At 32.7% G+C, this 21778-nt stretch overlaps 2 protein-coding genes across 2 annotated transcripts; one reads left to right on the forward strand and one right to left on the reverse strand.

Moving 5' to 3' along the window:
• Positions 1–177: 177 nt before the first annotated feature.
• LOC131843246 (tubulin polyglutamylase TTLL13-like) lies at positions 178–15682 on the forward strand. The gene is made up of 19 exons (XM_059191853.1): positions 178–345; positions 449–526; positions 793–898; positions 2067–2259; positions 2398–2598; positions 3317–3409; positions 3689–3830; positions 4218–4333; positions 7146–7274; positions 9776–9929; positions 10986–11057; positions 11238–11404; positions 11688–11783; positions 12532–12658; positions 13002–13241; positions 13563–13703; positions 14480–14578; positions 15400–15469; positions 15555–15682. Exons 2-19 carry the CDS (start codon positions 521–523, stop codon positions 15680–15682), a joined length of 2280 nt encoding a protein of 759 aa, XP_059047836.1. The 5' UTR covers positions 178–345; positions 449–520.
• Positions 15683–16323: 641 nt separating this feature from the next.
• On the reverse strand, positions 16324–21437 carry LOC131843245 (cyclin-dependent kinase 7). The gene is made up of 7 exons (XM_059191852.1): positions 21174–21437; positions 20308–20476; positions 19885–20019; positions 19621–19786; positions 18775–18952; positions 18010–18182; positions 16324–17678 (listed from the first exon to the last, which is right to left on the reverse strand). Exons 1-7 carry the CDS (start codon positions 21225–21227, stop codon positions 17537–17539), a joined length of 1017 nt encoding a protein of 338 aa, XP_059047835.1. The 5' UTR covers positions 21228–21437; the 3' UTR covers positions 16324–17536.
• Between the last annotated feature and the right edge of the window lie 341 nt (positions 21438–21778).

Here is a 21778-nt window from a genome sequence, read left to right on the forward strand (position 1 = left end):
TATTATGCATGCATCATGTAATACTACAATAGTGGATGCAATTCAATCAAAATTAACTTTGTTGGTTGTGATTACCAATACTCGGTAATTAGTGTGATTATTTACTCGTACACTCTATACTAACCATAGATTGATATATCATACACTGTCAACTTTTCATTCCTTTTCCGGCTTTTCCAGAAAACATTTTCCGGAAGCGGAATTGAAAGAATTATTTTGTAAATGTCTGTCAATTGTCAGTTTAATTTAATTTTTATTGTTTGTTTGACATGATTCAAAAACAAAAAACAGTTTATAATAATGTCTCTGCAAAATTCTAATGAAATTACCACACAATAAAGTTTGGTAAGTGTGGTTTCTAACAGTATTAATATAAATTGAAAATACATGTATTCATTTTTATCATAAGGTGTAACTATCACCCTTTATTTGTCCAATTTTGTTTTAGATCTTTGTTGTGACTTTTATGTACTGCTTAACGGAAATGTCTAACATAAACCTTTAAGTTTGATTTCAGCATATGGAGGTAAGTTACTTTTTTGTGAGCTTTGAAAAAAATCGACTTATGAGTGAAGTCATAAGAAAGTATGTGAGTACAAATATGTAATTTAATCATGGATATTTTTAATATAAAAATATATATATTTCATTCTACTACTCTTTTCCTAATATCTACTGATGCAGGTCAGGCACCAAAGTAAAAAATATAATAGTGGAATATAAAATAACTTCTTAATTAACTTATTCAGATAAGATACCATGTGTTACTTATGAAAATTATTTACTCTTTAGCTGGAGATACAAGACACTTTCTTGTGTGATGAAGATCAACCAACGCTTCATAGTCCAAAACATATATTTCCAATTCCTAGTAAAAGAAAGAATGAGATAACACAAGGTAAAATTTTATAGAAATAAATGAAATTATTTACAAACAACTAAGACACATTATATAACAAAATAAAATAAAAATCTGTATGTTATTCAAAAGGAGACATAGTATTAAATATTATTACTGTTGCTCTCTGTTTCATTATGAGAGCCTTAAATCTCATTTGTATGTACTCTGATTTGTAATTAATCAGTCTTTTTTTAATACTACTGTAGTGGCAAACAAACTTATGGCTCATCTGATACTAAATGGCCAATGGATATGCTAATTTGCTATTCTATCCTAAATTTTAATCAGTATATTTTGTTGAAGAGATGTAACAAGGATAGTAGATATATACATTCTTATTAAGTTACTTTTATGGGAATTTAACTTAAGGACAACCTTATCAAACAAAATGTCAATAAAATAAAGGTTTGTTGTAAATCAATCAATTATAATTAAATTAGACTTGTAAATTGTACTCATATATGAAAATTTGAATACTTAAATGATGTTTAAATACAGTATAGAGAAATTCCAAAATCCTTTACCTATCCTATCCTCTCATCAGATACAGCACTCCTTTGTGTAGCAATCAACCTACACAATATTATTAAAATTCTTCAAACAATAATATAAACTTGACATGTCATGTAAGATGGTCACATCATACTATCAGTAATTAAACTGCAGAACACTTGATTTAAACACAGCCTAAGTTTATATTTGCATAAAACAAACAATTTGGCCTGCGCGCGCAATTCGCAGACCGTACGTACCTAGCTAGTAGTCAATTCGTTCAATTCTGCTAAACATCGCTGGTATGCGGTAACGGGCGCACGTTCTGGGGCAATTTATATTCGTATATGAAATCTATTTCAGAAATGTTATAAATAATAATATTGGTTTTAAAATCGATGTGGTTGATTGGCGAAGTTCATACTTATACATGCCCCGACTCGCAATGTTTGCTATAAATCTTTTATTATGTGTTTTATGAGTTTAAAAATAATATATTATCTACTATTAATGAGGAACATTCAGTTTTATGTTATTAGTCTTTGGAGTTCCTTCTTTCAGTCACCAAATTATTTGTTTCAATAAAGATGTTCCGGCCGTTATTTAAATAAAAATATTTGTTTAGTTACCTACATTGCAGGGCATGTTTACATTCATAATATAATATTATTAGGCACACATATCAGTGAAAAAACATATGACCAAGAGGCTAAAGTGGAAAAGGAACAAGCAGAAAATATAACAAAAATGTTGATGCGCAACTGCGATTCAAAACTGTACGGTGAAGATGACACCTCCCAACCTACGTCGCGTACTGCTCCCATTATTCCAATGGAAGCTACACGCAAGAAAAAGAAGAGAAAGAGGTTAATAAATACTTTTTGAAATACCTCTGTCTGCCTATAGGTCAATTTTCTTTTATTAGAATAAGTAAAGTTTTGAATGGATTTCAAACCAAAAAGATAAAGAAACCATTATTCCCCTGATATCAGTATAATATCCAGGTCACAGATATGTATATGCCTGACAAACTGCCGTTACGAGTCAATAAGGAAGGTAGCGAGCGCGTTTGGCATGCGAGAGGTATCAGAGGAAGACGCTTGGAATTTTTACTGGACGGACATGAGCGTTTCTGTCGAGCGAGCGAAGGAGATGAAAAGGTTTCAACGTATCAACCATTTTCCAGGCATGTTAGAGATCTGCAGGTAAATAACCAGAAAATGAAAAAAAAAAAGACGTAGTTACTTTATTTGCAGTGAAGGAAAATAAAAGACATAATAAGTATCAATGATGGTTTAATAGATATTAAATATTTTTAAAATTCTGTTTTTTACGTTATTTATTGTAGTAATTATTTAAGAAATTTCATCTGTTAACCTTCACTACATACTACATTCATTGCCATTCTTAAGAAATAACGTCGTGACTCAGCATCCTGTACTTTTTTCCAAAAATCCTGTACTTTTTTTGGAAAAGAGCGTGAGAAGCTATATTTTAATGGCAGAATTAGATCAAGACAGAAGTATACACCTTTAATTTTTGTATAAAATCTTTTATTAAGTGGCATGCATAAAGTATGTTACACTAATTTTTCGACCCAACTGTAACAAACAGCGTTTCCCAAATGTGACCAGCCGTAACACTTTTTACAGCTTTTTACACGTTTGGGAAACGAAAGGGACGAACCTATTGGTTCTTCCCCTTAGCGTGTGACGTAAATTATGGATGACCCCCTTATGAACTAGTAAAAAAAAAAATCAGGAGATAATGTAAAGTCACAACAACATTGTCTTTCCCACTTACTTCCTACATATTAAATGTCCAAAGTTTAATTAGCTAGCCTTAGTTACTGCATCGCGTGACATTGTAAAACATCTGCAAAGCCCGTTAATATAGCATTGTTTTGTGTTTTAACCCCAACAGGAAGGATTTGTTGGCACGAAATCTAAACAGAATGCAAAAAATATATCCAAAGGAATATAACTTTTTTCCGAAAACTTGGTGTCTGCCTGCAGAGTAAGTGCAACAAATAAGTTATCACTTTTTGCCCCTTCGAAATTTTAGTTCCAAAAGTTATAAGTAAAGCCGTACCCATAGGTATACACAGCAGTAAATGTTCTCATGTCCTATAAATTTTATGTTATGTACTAACACAAATCCTACTAAATGAATTTTAATGAAATTTGGTAGAATGTTTAGTTACATAAGTTTACGCGGGCCAGCCCCGAAGGCATTAGGCATTTATAAAGCAATAAACATTAATTATGTATTTACATTTAATTTTGTTTATTTTAGTTTTGGTGAAGCACTAAATTATAGTAAATCCCGCAAAACCAAGACCTTTATAATCAAGCCCGAATGTGGGAGTCAGGGCCGTGGCATTTACCTAACTAAATCACTGAAAGATATAAAACCTACCGATAAGCTTATTTGCCAGGTAATATATGTACTTCTGTATATGTGTCTTTACTACCGTCATATTATTTTAACCTTACAGAAAAGCTACAGTATTTTTGTCTTAGTAAAAATTAACTCAAATACACGACAAATTAATATAACATAAATTAGCCATTTTATAATTGATATTCTGTTGTTGCAACATCATGAGAAAGTAATTAATTTTTACGATTTATATGGAATTCACCAAACTTTAATAACAGTCTTACTTTAGTCTCTTATCCGTGTCATATTCCGATAGCAAAATCCCTTTAGACTTGGCATAACTTTTTTAGAATAATAAATAAATTATTGTAGTTTAAAGGTTTAAAGGAAATCGCACGTGAAATTCAGTGGCCATGTTTTAATGCTAATAAACTTCTAACAGGTATACCTCTCTAAACCATACTTAGTGGATGGATACAAGTTCGACATCAGGGTCTACACACTCATAACGTCATGTGACCCTCTTAGAATATTTGTATATAATGAAGGCCTAGTAAGGTAATTTTTATCTTTTATATAACGACTAGCTAGCTGCCCCGGCTTTCATCAAACCTTCCTCTTGAATTGTATGTACCTATATATTGCTAAAGACTGCATAAAAATCCGTTGCATAGTTTAAAATACCTATATAAGCGGACAGACAGCGGAAGCGACTTCATTTATACTATGTAAAGTTACAAATTAAACAATGTTATTCCAATGATACTAAATAGTTTTTGTGTGTCATTTCATTACTTACTGTCGCTCTCTCATTTGCTACCAGCAAATGAAGTTATTCCGGAAAAGAAGAGCAGTTCACTCCCCCGCCATTTTAATTTTAAATATGTTTTACAAAACTACAGGATCTTTTTCACCACAAGGGTGACAGTCGAACCAAAATGGCGATAACAAATATACTGTAATCAAATATTGATGCGTTGCCATTCTTGAGGACATTTGTAAGGTCCGAAATAGTCAGGTTCTATCTGACCAAGTATTACACTAGGTCAGATAGAACCTGACTATTTCGGACTGCCTAATATGAAACGGACTTTCAACATGCTTTTTCACAAATTGAGTACTTTTTTATTTCGCATTATATTATTAGTAATGCATAATGTTATTAATATTAGGCAACCAATTAGGTAGTCATTGAATAAAATAATCTTAAGTTTTGAATAGGAAAAAAAAATGATGATCCTTCCTGTGTTGGATGACATTTTGCCAGTGCTTACTCACATTATTAACTTTTCACTCAGCAACAATGTCTTTCCATCACAATGGAAAAAGGCTTATGTCATACCAGTTCCCAAAACAAGTAATCCTACTTGTCTCTCCCAATTTCGTCCCATTTCTATTCTTCCTTTACTCTCCAAAGCTCTTGAATCCGTTGTCCATAATCAACTTTATACATATCTCTCCACCAATAACCTGTTATGTCCTTTCCAGTCAGGCTTCCGTCCCTTCCACAGCACTACTGGGGCGCTTCTTAATATTACAGAGGATATACGGCAGGCTATGGATGACACCAAATTGACTGCCATTATTTTATTGGACTTCAGCAGTGCATTCAACTCTGTTGATTTCGATATTCTCCTTGGTGCCCTCCGTGCCGTTAACATTTCAAATTCTGTTATAGAATGGTTCTCTTCTTTTCTTTTCGGTCGCCAGCAGTGTGTTAGAACCAGTGATGGTTCCTCAGACTGGACTTCTCTAACTGCTGGTGTACCTCAAGGCGGTGTACTCTCTCCTTTACTATTTTCAGTGTTTATTAACAATATCTCTCGAGTCATTACTTCTCCCTTCCATCTGTATGCAGATGATCTGCAGTTATACCGTCACTTCTCCTTGTCGGAAGTGACTCAAACAGTAGAAGCTTTAAACTGTGATCTCTTGAGTATTCAATCGTGGGCTAGATCTTTCGGTCTCATTATTAATCCGTCCAAATCTCAAGCCATGATTGTTGGTAGTAGCAGACTAAGGTGCAAGTTGGATTGGTCTTTGGTACCCCCAATAATATACAACAACATTGAGATAGCGTACACTGACAAGGTTAAAAATTTAGGACTTGTCTTGGATTTCCCATGTCAACGAAATTAGTAGAAGAATACACTTTTCATATCACTCTCTCAAACGTCTCCAATATTTTCTTCCCTTCAGCACCAAAATTATGCTCGCGCAATCCATTTTACTTCCCATTCTTGACTATGCCGACGTTTGCTTCTTAGATATGACTGAGGAGCTTTTAAATAAACTAGAGCGCTTACAAAATTTAGCTATAAGATTTATCTTCAGTTTACGCAAATATGACCACGTTTCCGATTTCCGCGCTCGTTTAAAATGGCTCCCAATCCGTATTCGGCATAATGTGCATATCCTATCCATGCTCTATAATATTCTTAATAATCCTAATGCTCCCGCCTACCTTCGTTCCCGCTTTCAATTGTTACCCCCTCTTCCCGTCCCAAACGCCTTTGCCAAAACCACTCGAGGATCCTTAAACTTCCTAACAGTAGAACTCAGTTTATGGGTAACTCCTTTTCGTTTCGTGCTGCTCAGCTATGGAATAATCTCCCTTTGGAGATTCAAAAAAGTCCATCTAGTGGTTCTTTTAAGAAAAAGTTAAAATCATATTACCTTTCTACTGCTATGTGATTAGTGTCATCATTGTATATATATCTTTGTAGTATTTATTGTTTGATTTAGTATATATTTATGGTTATTATATATTTATTATAAATGTAATTTTATTTGTTTAGGTATTCAAGTACATATTATATATTAATATATATTTTTTTTTATCTTTATGTATATTGTATTAGTATCTGTATTTTGGACATTATATTTTTATGTTTAGTTTTAATTATTTTGACATTTTCATAAAAAATATAATTTGCACATTTTAACCCACTCAACACTTCCTATGCCACGCTCTATTGGGTTGACTGGAAGAGATCTCTTTTAGAGATAAGTCCTCCTTTGTTAACATTAGCTGTAATTAATTTACTTATAAATGTATTTAAGTGCAATAAAGAATATTTAAAAAACTAAGTTGGATTAAAATAAGCACTTATCGGCACTTACCTAACCACTTATAGGAATAATATATATACAAAAAATTTACATCTTCAATTATTGCATCTCTGAGAAGCTGGCGAATTTGTGTACACAACTTTATCCTTCAGACCGAATCGAGTAATGCAACAGATATGAAACGCTCTCTAGTGGTTCTAGGCACAAATAGCCAAGAGGGTCTAGTTAATTACATCTCTACTCCATGGATCATGTGACTATATCACCAGTGTTCAAATCAGGAATATGTTTATGTTAGGTTTGCCACAAGCAGATATGCGGACCCTAGTGCAAACAATACGACCAATGTATTTATGCATTTAACTAACTACGCCCTAAACAAACACAGTCGTACCTACGTGTACGATTCAGAAGCGGGTAGCAAACGGTAAGGTTCTTACACTATTACCGCAATTTTGTAATTACTATAAAAATCATTACAGAGCAATTACAATAAGAAAAGGTAAAATTAATTTTGTTTATGAGAACTATCTAATGATAATTATTATAATAAAAGGTTACGACTCAATCCCATTTGAGATTGCGGTAGTGAAGATAACTTTTATTTAGGTATAATAATTTGTTCAATTGAAGAAAAACGAACTTATAAACTTGTTTTATTATTGTTCATAATGTGTTCGCTACAGTATTGTGTCATCAGTGGCTACCGATGTTATCTAATAATATATATATATATATATATATATATCTAATAATAATTATAAATATCGATCATCTTAATTTTAAAAGTATTAAGTTAATAATGTATCTATTTTGTTATGAGTAAGAGAAAATCCATTACAAGTTACATAATTATATAAAAGGTACCTGGGTCGAATATGGCCAGCCTAACAATATGGCCATACCCCTACAGGACCAAAACTGTGGCACCATTTACAACTTTATTTATATACGTTAGAACGTATATGTGTGAGTAATGCTCAGGCTTCGCTGCCATCTTCCCTGCAGCCCCGTTAGCCCCGCAATGGTCGAAGTGAAACCACGTGTCACGGATACAAATATTCACTCGTAAGTTTTGATGATTTTCTTTGTTTTTGTTGACTTTTACTTAAGAGCATTTAATCTATTTTTGTCATTAGTTCATACTTCGTATGTACATATATGTTCATTCTCAAGCTTACTTTTGTATATTTTTAGTTTTTATCTTTTAAGTGAAATATCGAGTACGACTGAAAATATGACCACTTAGTGGCCATATTTTCGGCACCAACTGCTTTGTTTCGTTGTTGTTTTTCTCAATTTTATTTATTTCTTTTTCCTTGCAGAATATGGCTCCATGATACATACATACAAAACAGATCAGAGGAAATTGGTCAGAATCTGATATGAAATCAGCAAATAGCAGTCGTTAAAAGTGGTGAAATGAAGGTTTTATCTGCTGCCAAACACTAAAGTTCCCAGACGAACACTTCGACGATATCTTACAGAGAAAAAGAAAAATAAATCTAAGTTAGGAAGGAAACCATTTCTTACTAATCAGAAAGAAAAGGAGCTGGCGTCTCGTACCCAAGAAAGTTGGTATAGTTTTGTTTCTGATAAAGATGAAGTCGCCGACATGAGACTTTGCATCAAATGTGCTTCATACGTCCATGAAGAATGTGTTGGACTTACATCCAATAATAAAAAAATCTTTCTTTGCATGAAATGCGAGTAAAGAATGAAATATTAAGATTAAGACTGAGTGCAAACTTAAGATTATGTGGTCTCAAATTCTGTTATTAAAGAGGTTCAATTAGTTAATTAATTACTAATGTAAAAGATTATTTTTGTTCTGAGTTGAATTTTTTTTTATTCCTATATTTGATTAAACAAGTTGTTTCAATAAATTAATTTTATTTATAGCACTAAGTTCCCTTGCAAATAGAAATTACCTTTATAGTCAGTTCATACCGTTAATATGGCCAACACCTGGCCATATTCACATACACTGTCGGAAATATGGCCATTATCCCAACTTTTAAAAAAATTAACACAAATCCTATCCTATCCGTTTCTAGGTTTTTCCGTACCCGTGATATATTACCTAAATAAATACGTTATCAAATAAATATTTCTTTGTATTTTTTCATTGTTATAAAATACGTTATTTCTAGTGTCAAACCTTAACGTGGCCATATTCGACCCAGGTACCTTATCCGAGGTATAATCGGGTATTAACCTGACTTAACTAGAAAACCAAAGAGGGTGGGGTGAAATGTTCAAGTGACTATAGTCACGATACGAGCTTGGATTTTTATTACAAATACTAGCACCAATGTACCTACTCAATAATACAAGCAAAATTTTAAATGACTGTACTGTATAATATTAATTTAAATCATAAACTTAATGAATGGAATGTAAATGGGTTTTTATACAAAATATCCATTGAATTTCATAATAATAATTATTATATCTACTATACGTTACGTGTGACCTACATTTACAGTACCTACCTGTTTACTATCGGTCGTATGCGCCAAGTATATGTAGGTACTACTTATATAAAAATAACGAATATTTTAACAATCCAATAATATCCTACTGCGAGCTTACCAAACTGCTCTTTCATAATGTTAATCCGGTAGAACATTCTATTTATCCTACGATTATGAGTGGAGGTCACATTCAACCCCGACGGCTTGTACTGATAATCCCGTTCGATTGTCGCATAGGATACTATGCCCCGTCATCTTTAGAAATACGCCAATCAGATGGCGTACTCGACATAGGCGGCCCATGCTGAACCTTATAACAAGTTAATACGTTTGTCAAGCGGCTATGACTATTATTTTCAGCTCTCTTTCTCGCTCACCATTGGTCAATTACAGATAAAAAAATCTAACAAACTATTGAATAATTAGTTATATATCGATTTGTGTGGGTCAGCAAGATATCGACGCTGAACAAGATCTTGCTGTCACAAGGAGTCGACCTCGACCGGCTATGGCATGCTACCGACCAAGTGATCGTGAAGACTATCATATCCGCGTGGCCGATACTCAAACACAGTTACCACGCGTGCTTCCCCTCGCACGACATGGTTCTCCTTTACTGCTAACATTATGTCGTACTTCTTGCTTAACCGTAGATTACAGACAACTTACTATCAGTATTTGCTTTGAATTAGTTTGAACAATGTAGGTACCTAGTTTTTTAGCAGATTTCGTTTTCTTTTCTGTTACAACTTGTGACAGAACCTATTGCAGATATATGGTAACTTAATTCTGTCAAGGTGGAGAAGTTTTCTCTGAAAGCGGAGAGCGGCTATTGGCACGCTGCGTGTGCCTCTTTTCAAAGTGCCATCACGTTATGATATCGCGGTCAAAAATACCCCTGACTCGTCCTTCTCGGGGTTATATACCATGAGGATAAATTATTGGCTGTACATTTTTTAAAATTATTTTTAGATGAAGACATTTTAAAAGTATCTATAAGTTATCAGGCCTTTTTTTAGGCGGCAGCGTATAAGGAACTACGTATTGCCATTTTGCTTAACTAATTTTGATAAGTTAGTTATTAATTTTCATATTAATAATGTATTAGTGCTTTTGTATTTATGTAGGGTTAACTGTTTATTTCTCATTTGTTAACTCAGCTCTAGAGTCTGGAAACATTGCACTCTACATTTAACTTTTTAACTATTAATTGTATTTCCTAATCATTTGCGATTTCGTCCCCACGTGATTTTAGGACCATAATTGTTTGCTACAATTATGTGCTTAAAAATCACGAATTCCTAAAAATATTTTTATTTAGGACTATGATTTACTTCTTTTGTAGTGTAACTTATAAGGACTATGCTTCTTTTGCATTTGTATTATTTATAGCGTAGTTAACCACAGATCTACTAGTCAATCAAGAGCATACATCTCATGGTATTATAGGATAAGTACCTATATTTAAAAAAAAGTACTTTTGACCATCTTAAAAGTAATAACAAAACTAAATTAATCATTTTGTTACTCTTTGTCAAAGTAGATACCTCCTCTTATATGGAGACAAAATGTAGGTACCTTGCATGTGGGATTTTCTTAAAATTCTTCACCACGCTTATATTTTTAATAATAATTTATACTAAATTGATATATTATTCTAGGTTCACGCGTGCTTCGAAATACTTGGTTTCGATATACTGTTAGATCATAAACTGCATCCTTATATTTTAGAGGTAAGTTATCTATCCACATTAAAATTATGTCGAAAGGCAGAATCATGCAATCTAATAATATAAGCACATCCACTGTAAATAACTTATTTGGATTATTTGTTATGGATAACGGTTACTTTATTTATACATAATGAATTAATTATCAATTTGTTTATAATAAGAGTAGTATTATTTGTTCAGGTAAACCACTCGCCGAGTTTCCACACCGACACACAACTAGACCGCGAAGTGAAGGAAAGCTTATTAACAGACACGTTCACAATGTTAAACATTTGGCAGTGCGACAAGAAGAGAGTACTCGAAGAAGATCGCAAGAGAATACGAGATAGGTTGCTGCAAACTAACAAGTAGGATATTCATTACTTCATCGACCTAGCGAAGTTTTGGATTGACTCTCGGTCATGCCAATTTCGCAATGATTTCTCATAATACGGCAAAATGAGAGAAAGAGAAAAATCAAACAATATCCTAGTTTTATAACTGGACAATTACTATAGAACATTATGTATTTCTACATGTTTTCAATATAATTGTCTATTGTTATTAATAGAGTAATATGTTATTTAGTTGTATTGATAGTTACATAAATATTTATTTCGTACATTGAAATACATATTCTTGATTTATTAGGTTCCCTGAATTAACTCCAGCTGAAGAAAAAGAGCCCGAAAAAAGTCCCTGGCAAACCCAAATACAATGGGAGGAATCACATCTTGGTAACTTCAGGTATTTGTGGGTGACTAATTTACCCCTTAAATTGAATAATATGTCAAAGGTTTTTTAAGAATAAAATAAATTTAACAATATAATTTTAACAAAATAAATTTAAGACTAAAACCAATTTATTTTCGTAACTGTTAAACAGCGTATTCTTCCTTTTTTGGAGATCTATAAATATTTTAATACCAAAATTAGCCAAATCGATCCAGTGGTTCTCGAGTTTTAGTGAAACTAACAAATGTCATTTAATTTTTATATGTATGTATGTATATCTATGTAAAAAGAAGAATAATGTACATGTGAACCTATCTATACGCACCCAGGTTTGCGCTGGCGTGGTATCAGTGGAGATTAGATTAAGAGAGTTGTATTAGGATGTACTTGACGTTTGGTTTTTTAACCCACCGTGGCGAATTGACCAGGAATTAAAGCCATGTACATTGTTAGTAAGGGAATCACTCACTAATACCCCGTTACTAACAATCTCTCCGCCATGTAATTTTAGATTATTACAATTCTTAGAAGATATCACTTGTCCACATTATGATGAATTCAACTCCGCTGCATATATTTAACCCCATGTGTTAACCTACCGCTGATTATTTTGTAATTTTTATCTATGGATAGTCTGTTAACAATATAAATTGATACAATGTGCTTAATGTTGGTCAGTCTTTGAGTATAAAAAAATAAAATATATTTTTATATTCCTCATTTTCTTGTTGGCCTTATATTTCGCCAATTTAACTTACAGACGTGTGTACCCAGTGGGCGAGAAGTACGCGTCACTGTTTCAACAGCCGTCGGGCTCTCTGTACACCGGCACGGCATCCTCGCGTGCACGCGGGGACTGTACTCGTATTCAACGAGAGGAGTTTCAAGTTAGCGAAACAAAACTAGTTATACATATTAATAGGTCAATCTATTTAAAACATCCAGTTCCAGCAAAAATTACGCTGAATTAAAGTTCTGGATGTGATTAAAAATAGTTATTTATTTATTCCGTATATCTCTCACATACACGTGCGAACTCAGCACTACAGCGCACAATGTCAAGCTCTAAATATGGTAAATAAAATGTACAGTATTAGCATCCTGTTTCTGCCTTGCATAGACTGAATAATATATGTAGCGTATGTTTCTCCTGTTGTAATACTCTGTAAATACTAAAATGAAATATGCAGTAGTTCCAGATATTCCAGTTTTTATGCATTGTCTATATAGCAAACGAAAGCGAAAGCTGAGGCTTTGAAGAAACCTACCCAATCCAAACAGTTGAAAGATGAGAAGAAGCTTGGTGAAGACACGGGCACCACAACGGGTGGCACTGTGACTACTGCTACTGTAACAGATAAATTAACTAAAGCCAAGACGCGGTGTGACAAGGAACCAAAACGTAAGGACAAGGAGAAAGACGAGAAGGATAAGAAATTGACAACCAAACTCTCATCTATACTGAAGAACGTGAGAATTATTTAAACTATAAATTATTCCAAGTATAAGTTAATTATTATTATTAATCATTTATATTTAGCTTGTCTTTCTGGCAACAAAACAATAACATTTTTAATAATTTGTAATAGCAATTTTGAACCTGATAACGTCCTAAGTGACTGACAATTAAACAAACGATCTGACTAACTTTTAATAATTGTAAAAGTATTAATAATACTAAATGCTCATTATGTTATTCAAGAACATTCCATATTAAAAAACTATATCTAATTTATAAATCAAACTGTTATACATATTATTTTATTTGTTGTTATACTATCTTATTTACAGTCGCCAGAGAAAGAAACGAAAGCTGCGTATGTATTGTCTTCGTACGAACCAGACCCAATAGTTGAGAAGGAAGAGCGGGAACGAGTTAACTTGCTGGCGCAGCGAGATTTTCTTATAAGAAGTTACGGCATGTTGGAACAGGTACACATGCGGCGTCTGCCGTTACCAAAGGCTAATTTACACTCAGCCCGAGTGGGCAGGGATGTGCCAATCGCGCTGCCAGGCGCTCCCTCGATTGTTGGTTTTTTGTGCGCGAGTCAAAGGACTGGCAGCGTGTGTTTACATTCAGCCCTCTCGCTCAGTTGTCGCCCGGCAATATTTCCGGCAGCGCGAGTGGCAGGGTAAACGGCAACGTAACATTAAGGAAGATGAGGCTAGGAGTAGGCGCACGTGGTGTCCGCGTGCGCCTCTCACGGAGTGGGCTGCAGAGCCTGCGCTGCCGGGGTCACGGTGGACTGCAATGTTGATCCCGTAACCCCGGCGCTAGTAGCGAGCGGAGGATACCAAGGGGTTTTAGCCGGTAGGAGTACGGCAGTATACGCAGTCCTCCCCTGGGGCGTGCGGATCTCCATGACGGATACCCTCTTGTAAAAAATAAAAGGTACACATATTTTATCAACGGCAATGTCTATGTGGTATGTGTTTGAATCAATCTTTGAATGAATACAGAAATAAATACTTTTAAATTGTTACGACTTCATCGTCCTTAATTCTGAACGCAATTAGAAGATTTTTAGACTCTGTTAATATTGGATTTTATTGTTATTTTGATGTGACGCCTTGATGATGTGTGATTAAGACATATTCGAACAGTAAACTAGGTATTAAAGTAAAAGAAATGAATGATGATATAATATGCAAAAAAAACACATACATCGATTGCCAGTTACTATTTACAATGATAATGTCTATTACAGATTTATCTAGTCATGAAAAAAATGGGTACACTAAGACCAGAAGATGAGCGAAAATATGGGGTTTACGGGCGCCTCTCTATTGTCTCTAGCTCTCCCAAGGTAATCATTTTGAAAATAAAATAAGTGTTCCTTAAGTAATTGGACCTAAGTAGAATAGTCGTAATACGTGTAATACCTATGTTCTGAATTGCTATGAATTCTCACTCTGCAAAAACACATACTGTGTATTATTATAGCTATTATTTGTACTGGTCAGGATACTGGAGTCGCGCTTAGTGCCTAGATAGATATTTGTAACTATATTATATTTCAGACAATAGCTGCCTTTATCCGATATATTCATTCCGCGCGATCAGAAACGCGCCTGATTTATCGCAGGAAAGCCATCTCGCGCGAGGGATTGTAATGTACTACTTTTTTATTCGCTCTTTCGTGCGTTTGCACTTTACAAATTTTATTTTCCAATAACACGTTAAAGATATCAATCAATAACTTTATAATAATGTTTTTGCTCCATAGTCGGTGGTCAAGCATTTTGCAACAATAATTAGTTATTACAAAAAGCGCTAATGCACGCACGATTGAAAAACGTCGGAATATGCAAGTTGGCGGCGCATTCTTTCCTGCGTGAAAGCATATTCGCGTGTGAAAGAGCGTACATGTAAAGGCAACTATTGATCTATTTTCTCCAAAAGTTCTCAAGGCCACTTCATACAGTCATACACAATATTTTACATAAATTTAATTTTAAACTTAAATATGAATTGGCACCCTGAACGTTATAATTATATAAATTAATATTAACTTGAAATATTGTGTCTGTCTGCAGAAAGTGTAAAGCAGTTTGAAAAAATAATATAAGAAACATGGAAAAATTAGATGTAAGAAATGATCAGGGACAGATTAAATTTTATGTACAGACCGTCATAAAGATAAGGGAAAAATATGACAAGCGTAAACAGAACAACTTTGGAGACTATTTAGATAATGGTAAGTGGTACTATTTTATAAGCGCGCTTGTAATTTATACATACTTTAAACAGAATATTCTATATAAATTTGTAATATTTGTCAGGACTGCGTGTGCAATGTCGAGATGCGCTTATCTATGAACGGCCGGTCGCGGAACTGGACGTCACTGACGGAACCACTAAAACGCATCTCGTTCGCATGGCCTACACCTTATGGAAGATGAATTCGTAATTTCTTTTTTAATGCGAAATTTCTAGACGTCTATTCATCATTTGATTCCGTCCGTCCGTCTTCCATCATTTGACAGTTTAGAAAATATTATATTGTTAAACTAACTGACCCCGCAAACTGTGTTTTACCGTATAAATTAAAATCAATATTAAAAACATTTTCATCTTTCTAGCATCAGAAAGATGAAAATATAGGCTTATATGTATCTTTAATGCCGAATCATAAGAATATATTTAAGGATGGTTACCATTGAGGAGTATGAAAATAGATGTTGGCCGATTCTCAGACCTACCAGATATGCACACAAAATTTCATAAAAATCAGTAAAGCCGTTTCGAAGGACTTTGGTAACAATTTGTTGAGAGAAAATGACACGATAATTTTATATATTATTATTACAGTAATAACACCGTAAACATCACTAACGATTGTGGATGAATGTATTGTTTGGTAACATTTTGCCCTTTACTTTGTTTACGTTATAATTCAGTAATTTTTACTCAGGTTTCGGCTTCCCTAATATTACAGAAATCGGTAGGTTTTATTCTTACTTGTCATACATTTTATTAAATTTTTTTGTAGATTTATTTTTAGTGGAGCATATTGCCGGAAATATCTTATTTTGATAAAATTATTTTCAGGTTCGTAACAGCTGTACCTGTTTCCAAGTGACTGAACGTCAATTATTATGTATTATACGACTTATCCCAGTGCCGTCAATGTGTTCATTATACTGTGCTTTTCAGAAACTATGTACGATTGAGTGTATAATTTAATTCCAATAATCATTCACAATCTGGTCTTTATACCTACTATTAGTACCCACAGATTATATTTTTACATTATATTCGCTTCCTAAACTTGTGCTATTTTAATTAATTAATTAATGTTAATTTTATTTTTATTGATATTTCCTAATATTAATATTATTAACAACATTTAACTAGGATTATGTAAATTCCGGTGTATAAAAAAATAAGTAAAACTGAGATAATATATTAATACTTTGCACTATTTATTTTTCTTATAGACACTTTAAACCTCATTTGCCCGTTAAAACCGTTGAAATATCATTTAATATTTCAGTGATAATCACAACAATATATTAGTAGGTATTTATAAAACAAGAGGTACTAGATGTGATTTCATTTTTTTAGTTCACTCCATAAGCATTTTAATAATCATACATGGTGATCACGAATACTTGTGTACATATATCGAAATTGTATTTTTTTATATATATATACTGTCATACCTTTTTTATGTTTCTCTGATACCAATTGGTTGTCGGCATGTTATATGAATAGCATTTTGGACATCGCCTTATCATGTGACCCAATACCAGTCATGCGTCGGCATTCCGGAGAACTAAGATGTGATGACCTGTTTCCTGTAATTACACTGTCTTGTCTCACCCTTCAACCGAAAGGCATTTTACAAAACAAGCTGCTTAGCTTGCTTCTCAGTCTACCCACTGAGATACCCACGCAGACGAGTTCTCAATGTAATTCCGTAAAACCATTTTAAGTTTTCTATTTAATAAGTAATATGACCCTTATTCAGATGTCTGGGATTATAGGTTCCTATTTATCAGTAAAACTAAAGAAATTAGAGGTTTTTTTTATTTATATAAAAATAGGGTGTTTTTTAATTTATAAAAAATTTCGGAATATTAAAGTCCTGCTTTATTCACTAGAGAGATATTATTAAACGGAATAAAATTATCATACATTACATCCTAGTAAACTTCATTATCTTAATTGATCTTTTACATATAGATACTTGATTATCTTCACAATTGCACTTAATATTGTTACTAGATAGTGGCAGTGTTTGAACATAATCTGACAATATTTAGAACTGCAGTCTTTTGGCTCTTGAACCGCCATCCAGGTTTTCTAAAATTTTCCTCTTAAGTGACGGTTTGTCAATTTCTAATTTGGATATACTGGATGGCATAGGAAGTTTTGGACCAACTGTAGGAGCTGGTTTATTACTGTAAAAATAATTAATTATATAGGCGATACCACAATACATATGGATGATATTCACAGAAAAAATCGCATAATTTTTATACCAATAATTATAAACTGAAATACACCTACTATTTAAACAAATTATGAAAGTTTTAATATGTAATATTTAATATATAATTATGTATTAAAATATTATATCGATATAAATAAAAAATGAATATTTGTTATTTGAGGACACATAAAAAGTAATATAATATTATTCAACCAAACTATTGTTATTAGAATAAAACACTTAATTTATGGCATTGCAATGTATGCCAATGCAGCCTATAAAAAAGTAAAGATGTGTACCTAAAATAAGGCATCTGCAGGGCCTGTGTACAATCGCACCTCTTGGGTGGATAGATGGATAGGAGACTTTCGAGCAGTTGTATCAAGTCGTCAGATGCCGCACTGAATATATGTCTCAGCTGTTGTGGCGGGAACGGTTTGAACTGTACATAGTCTGTCAAGCACTTCATACCCTGATGAATAAAAATGAATTGTTTCATAAAATTTTTATTGCTTGGAGAATTGACGTATTGGTAACAATTAAAATACCATGTTCAATACCAGAATACCTTACAATCAATATATTTATAATGATCTAAAAACTAACTGTGTGAACATAAATTATTAAAAAACAAGCCTAGCCTTGATTGATGTCAATATGGTTTTCACTGATATATCATACCAAGCTTTGTAACAGTTATTGTTTACTTTAATGCAATTGTGTTCAGAAACAAAAATGTTAATTTATTGTATTATAATTATTCCGAATACCACACGCCCATGTGTGCCTTGTCACACGCAATATATTTTATTTTGGAAATTGAGAAATAAATTAAATTGAAAAATGGCTCAATAAATGGACTGCAATATTCTTAAATAGAAGTATTTACCACAGCAGACGATGGAATTAAAACACAAAACCTGAAAATAAAATGCAGATGTCACGAGGTATGAGCCACAAGTACAGAAGGATTGCTACAATAAAAGTGGTTAATGTTACTTACATCGTATACATATACCTAAGAGGATACAAATTAACATTAAAGTTTACAGACATTATCTTACCGGCCAAATTTCTTCAGTGGGTGTTCCAAATACTTGAAAAATACGCGTAAGTTGGTCCAAATCTGATTCTCCAGGTAAGAATGGCACTCTTAGCAGTAGTTCAGCTAATATACAACCAATAGCCCACATATCCACTCCTGTACCATATTGACGTGCTCCAAATAATAACTCTGGTGACCTGAAGTTATTTATTCAGTATATATTTTATGGACTAGTTAAAGAAACTGGACTTCTCACTGAGACAGTACCATATTAATTTGATCATGAGAAGATTTATGTAAATTTATTTAGGTAATATGTAACAGGAGTGAGTGAAGAGAAAGAAGGAGGGTGAATATAACAAAACAATGGTTTATGGCACCATTTCTCTCTGCCTACCTTAGATATGTAATACATTATATATTTGTAATAATATGTTGTTTTAATAACAATAATACTTCTAAGATTTAATAAATTATAATAGCAATATATAGCTTCTAATATGCTCAAACTATTCCCAGGTAGGTAGCGAAAAAACATTCTAATATTCTAGTGAATGTAATGTTACATTTTGCCACAATTGAGTTTTTTATTGTCAGCAAGCAAAACTTTTACCCAAATCTTTTTCAGATTAATTAATTATTCTAAATTATTTGCCACCATCAGAGAGTTAGTGATACATTAAATTAAAGAGTATCTAAGTATTATATTTTTACTGCAGTCTAGAACACATGTGTACTAGACAAAACATATGTAGGACATCATACCTCCAATAGAATGAGTCAATTGATTATCTTGTTGATGTATTTATTAGTTTTATATTTCAGTACAAATAAATTGAATATATAATGTGAGAGGTCATCTTACCTATACCACCTTGTCACAACTTGATGTGTGTTTATTCTAGTAGGAGACCCAAATGCCTTAGCAAGCCCAAAGTCTCCAATTTTCAAAATACCATCTCTATTTATAAGTAAATTATTAGGTTTTAGATCTCTATGTAATATCCAATTTTGGTGTAAATATTCCAAACCTGTAATTTAAATTTATTATGATATATAGGAAATGTAACTCCTTTTTACTCCAGTCAATAAATCTGGATTAAGTAAATGTAATAATAATTAAACTTACCTTTTAATGTCATAATCATGTATGCTTTAACATTTGCAGGTGTAAGTACAATGTTATTATCCTTAACTATTATTTCTAAATCGGTGTCCATAAAATCAAACACCAAGGAGACATTTGATTTCTGTCCAAATACATCTGTAATATATAAAAGCAATCATTCAACTTTGAATTTGTGACGTTAATTAATGTTTAATGTTTTCAGTATAAGGAAATCTTAAAGAGAAAAATAATTTTCATCCTGTAATGATATGACTGATTTATGATGTAATTAAATTAATTGGTATGTTTTTTTAGTATATATATATATAGTGTTTTAACAAAATTGTGCTAAGTAGTACTAGAGGTAAAATATTAGTTGACAACAATCCCATCTAGAAACTTCACTGACTTAAATAATTTAAGTAATAAAAGATATATGAGCACCTAAAAGTCCTATTAAGTTTATATGTTGCAGTTCCTGTAACAATTTTATCTCCCTGAGTGCCGTCCTGTTGATGCCATCCTGAGCTTCTAACCGTGAGCCTATTTTTATTTTTTTCACAGCTACTATTTTGTCAGTTTTGACATCTCTGGCTTTGTATACGGTGGCAAACTGAAATAAGACGAACATACATTGAGAATACTCATTACTTCTTGCAGAGAATACTTTTGCAATCTTATTAATATTATAAACGTGAAAGTTTGTGAGTATGGATGTTTGTTACTCTTTCATGCAAAAACTACTGAACGGATTTTGATTGGAAAAGGGAGTATAAAATAAAAGTTATAACATACTCTTTGGTGTAAGATGGAAACTTACACATTCAGATTTGCCATATCAGACATACACTCCCATACACAACCGGAATAATCACTTTGAGCATTTTTTTTAACATCATGATAGATTATGCTTGTTTCCAGAAATAAACTACATAAATTCAATCATAAATATAGAAATTCAAGAAATGAAATCAAATACAAATATCTTTATTCATGTAAGTCTAAAACTGACAGGAAACTCTTTTTAAATGAACTTGTACATAATAACAATAACAGAGGTTCATTTTTAAATTTAATTAGGGAGAATATTGTGATCACCATCATGCTATTGCATTTTTGTCAAAAGGAAATAATCTAAACAGTGGCCATAAGTAGCACCCGTTCACGAATATGACGGATGAGCTAGCCATCATTGCACTCAACTATATTAGAGGGAGCACATTGACCAGGCCCACCAAAAACAAGAGAAATATCACTATGAGAACAAATGAGGTTATATAGTGTTATGAATACTATTTCCGATTACTCACCTGGCCTTCTCCTAGAAAGTCAATTTTCTCATAACGTACTAAAGGTTCATCCATGGTAAGAGAATATCTTTAACCAAACGGGAGAATCTATTTAATATGCGATTTTTACTAAATACATTTTAGTAATTCTATTATAGTAGAATACCTAAAAACTGCTGTTATAATAGCAATAATATAAAGGAATAGATTGAATTTACTTCAGTGAATAAACTGAAGAAATTTCAAAATTTTTTTGAATTTGACGTTTTGCTTCTCTTTCACTGCTTATATTTTGGACAATGATTGACATTCCAAATTTGTCCTTATTGCAATCTGTGCTGTAGACAACCCAGTTCTCTATGGAAATACTACTGAAGATTAGGCTGTATACCTTTGCCTATCCACTTGTGGATAAAATATACCACTACTACTACTACCCAGTTCTCTAGGTAACAAATAGGTGTAGTTAGTCTGTGATTGTCATTTTTTTTATTTTAAGTTTATTTACATTTTTAATATATTGACCGCACTTTTAAATATTTATTCTCTACTAGTTCATTGAATAGAAAAACGAAAAACTAGCATTTAAAATATGCTAGAAAAAATGTCTGTTTGTGTAATTAAAA

The sequence above is a fragment of the Achroia grisella genome, unplaced genomic scaffold (assembly GCF_030625045.1).
Source record: "Achroia grisella isolate CSIRO2021 unplaced genomic scaffold, CSIRO_AGI_Agris_v1 utg2946, whole genome shotgun sequence".
Classification (NCBI taxonomy): domain Eukaryota; kingdom Metazoa; phylum Arthropoda; class Insecta; order Lepidoptera; family Pyralidae; genus Achroia; species Achroia grisella.

What these genes read in the sequence shown, in the direction of transcription:
- LOC131843246 (XM_059191853.1), top strand. An exon ending in GGCATGTTAGAGATCTGCAG is followed by an intron (nt 2,599 to 3,316) that starts GTAAATAACCAG and finishes TAACCCCAACAG; the next exon opens with GAAGGATTTGTTGGCACGAA. An exon ending in TTGTCTCTAGCTCTCCCAAG is followed by an intron (nt 14,579 to 15,399) that starts GTAATCATTTTG and finishes TTTTATGTACAG; the next exon opens with ACCGTCATAAAGATAAGGGA.
- LOC131843245 (XM_059191852.1), bottom strand. Translation starts at nt 21,227, where the DNA reads ATGGATGAACCTTTAGTACGTTATGAGAAAATTGACTTTCTAGGAGAA. An exon ending in AAACTTAATAGGACTTTTAG is followed by an intron (nt 20,020 to 20,307) that starts GTGCTCATATAT and finishes TATATATTACAG; the next exon opens with ATGTATTTGGACAGAAATCA. An exon ending in CTGCAGATGCCTTATTTTAG is followed by an intron (nt 17,679 to 18,009) that starts GTACACATCTTT and finishes TTATTTTTACAG; the next exon opens with TAATAAACCAGCTCCTACAG.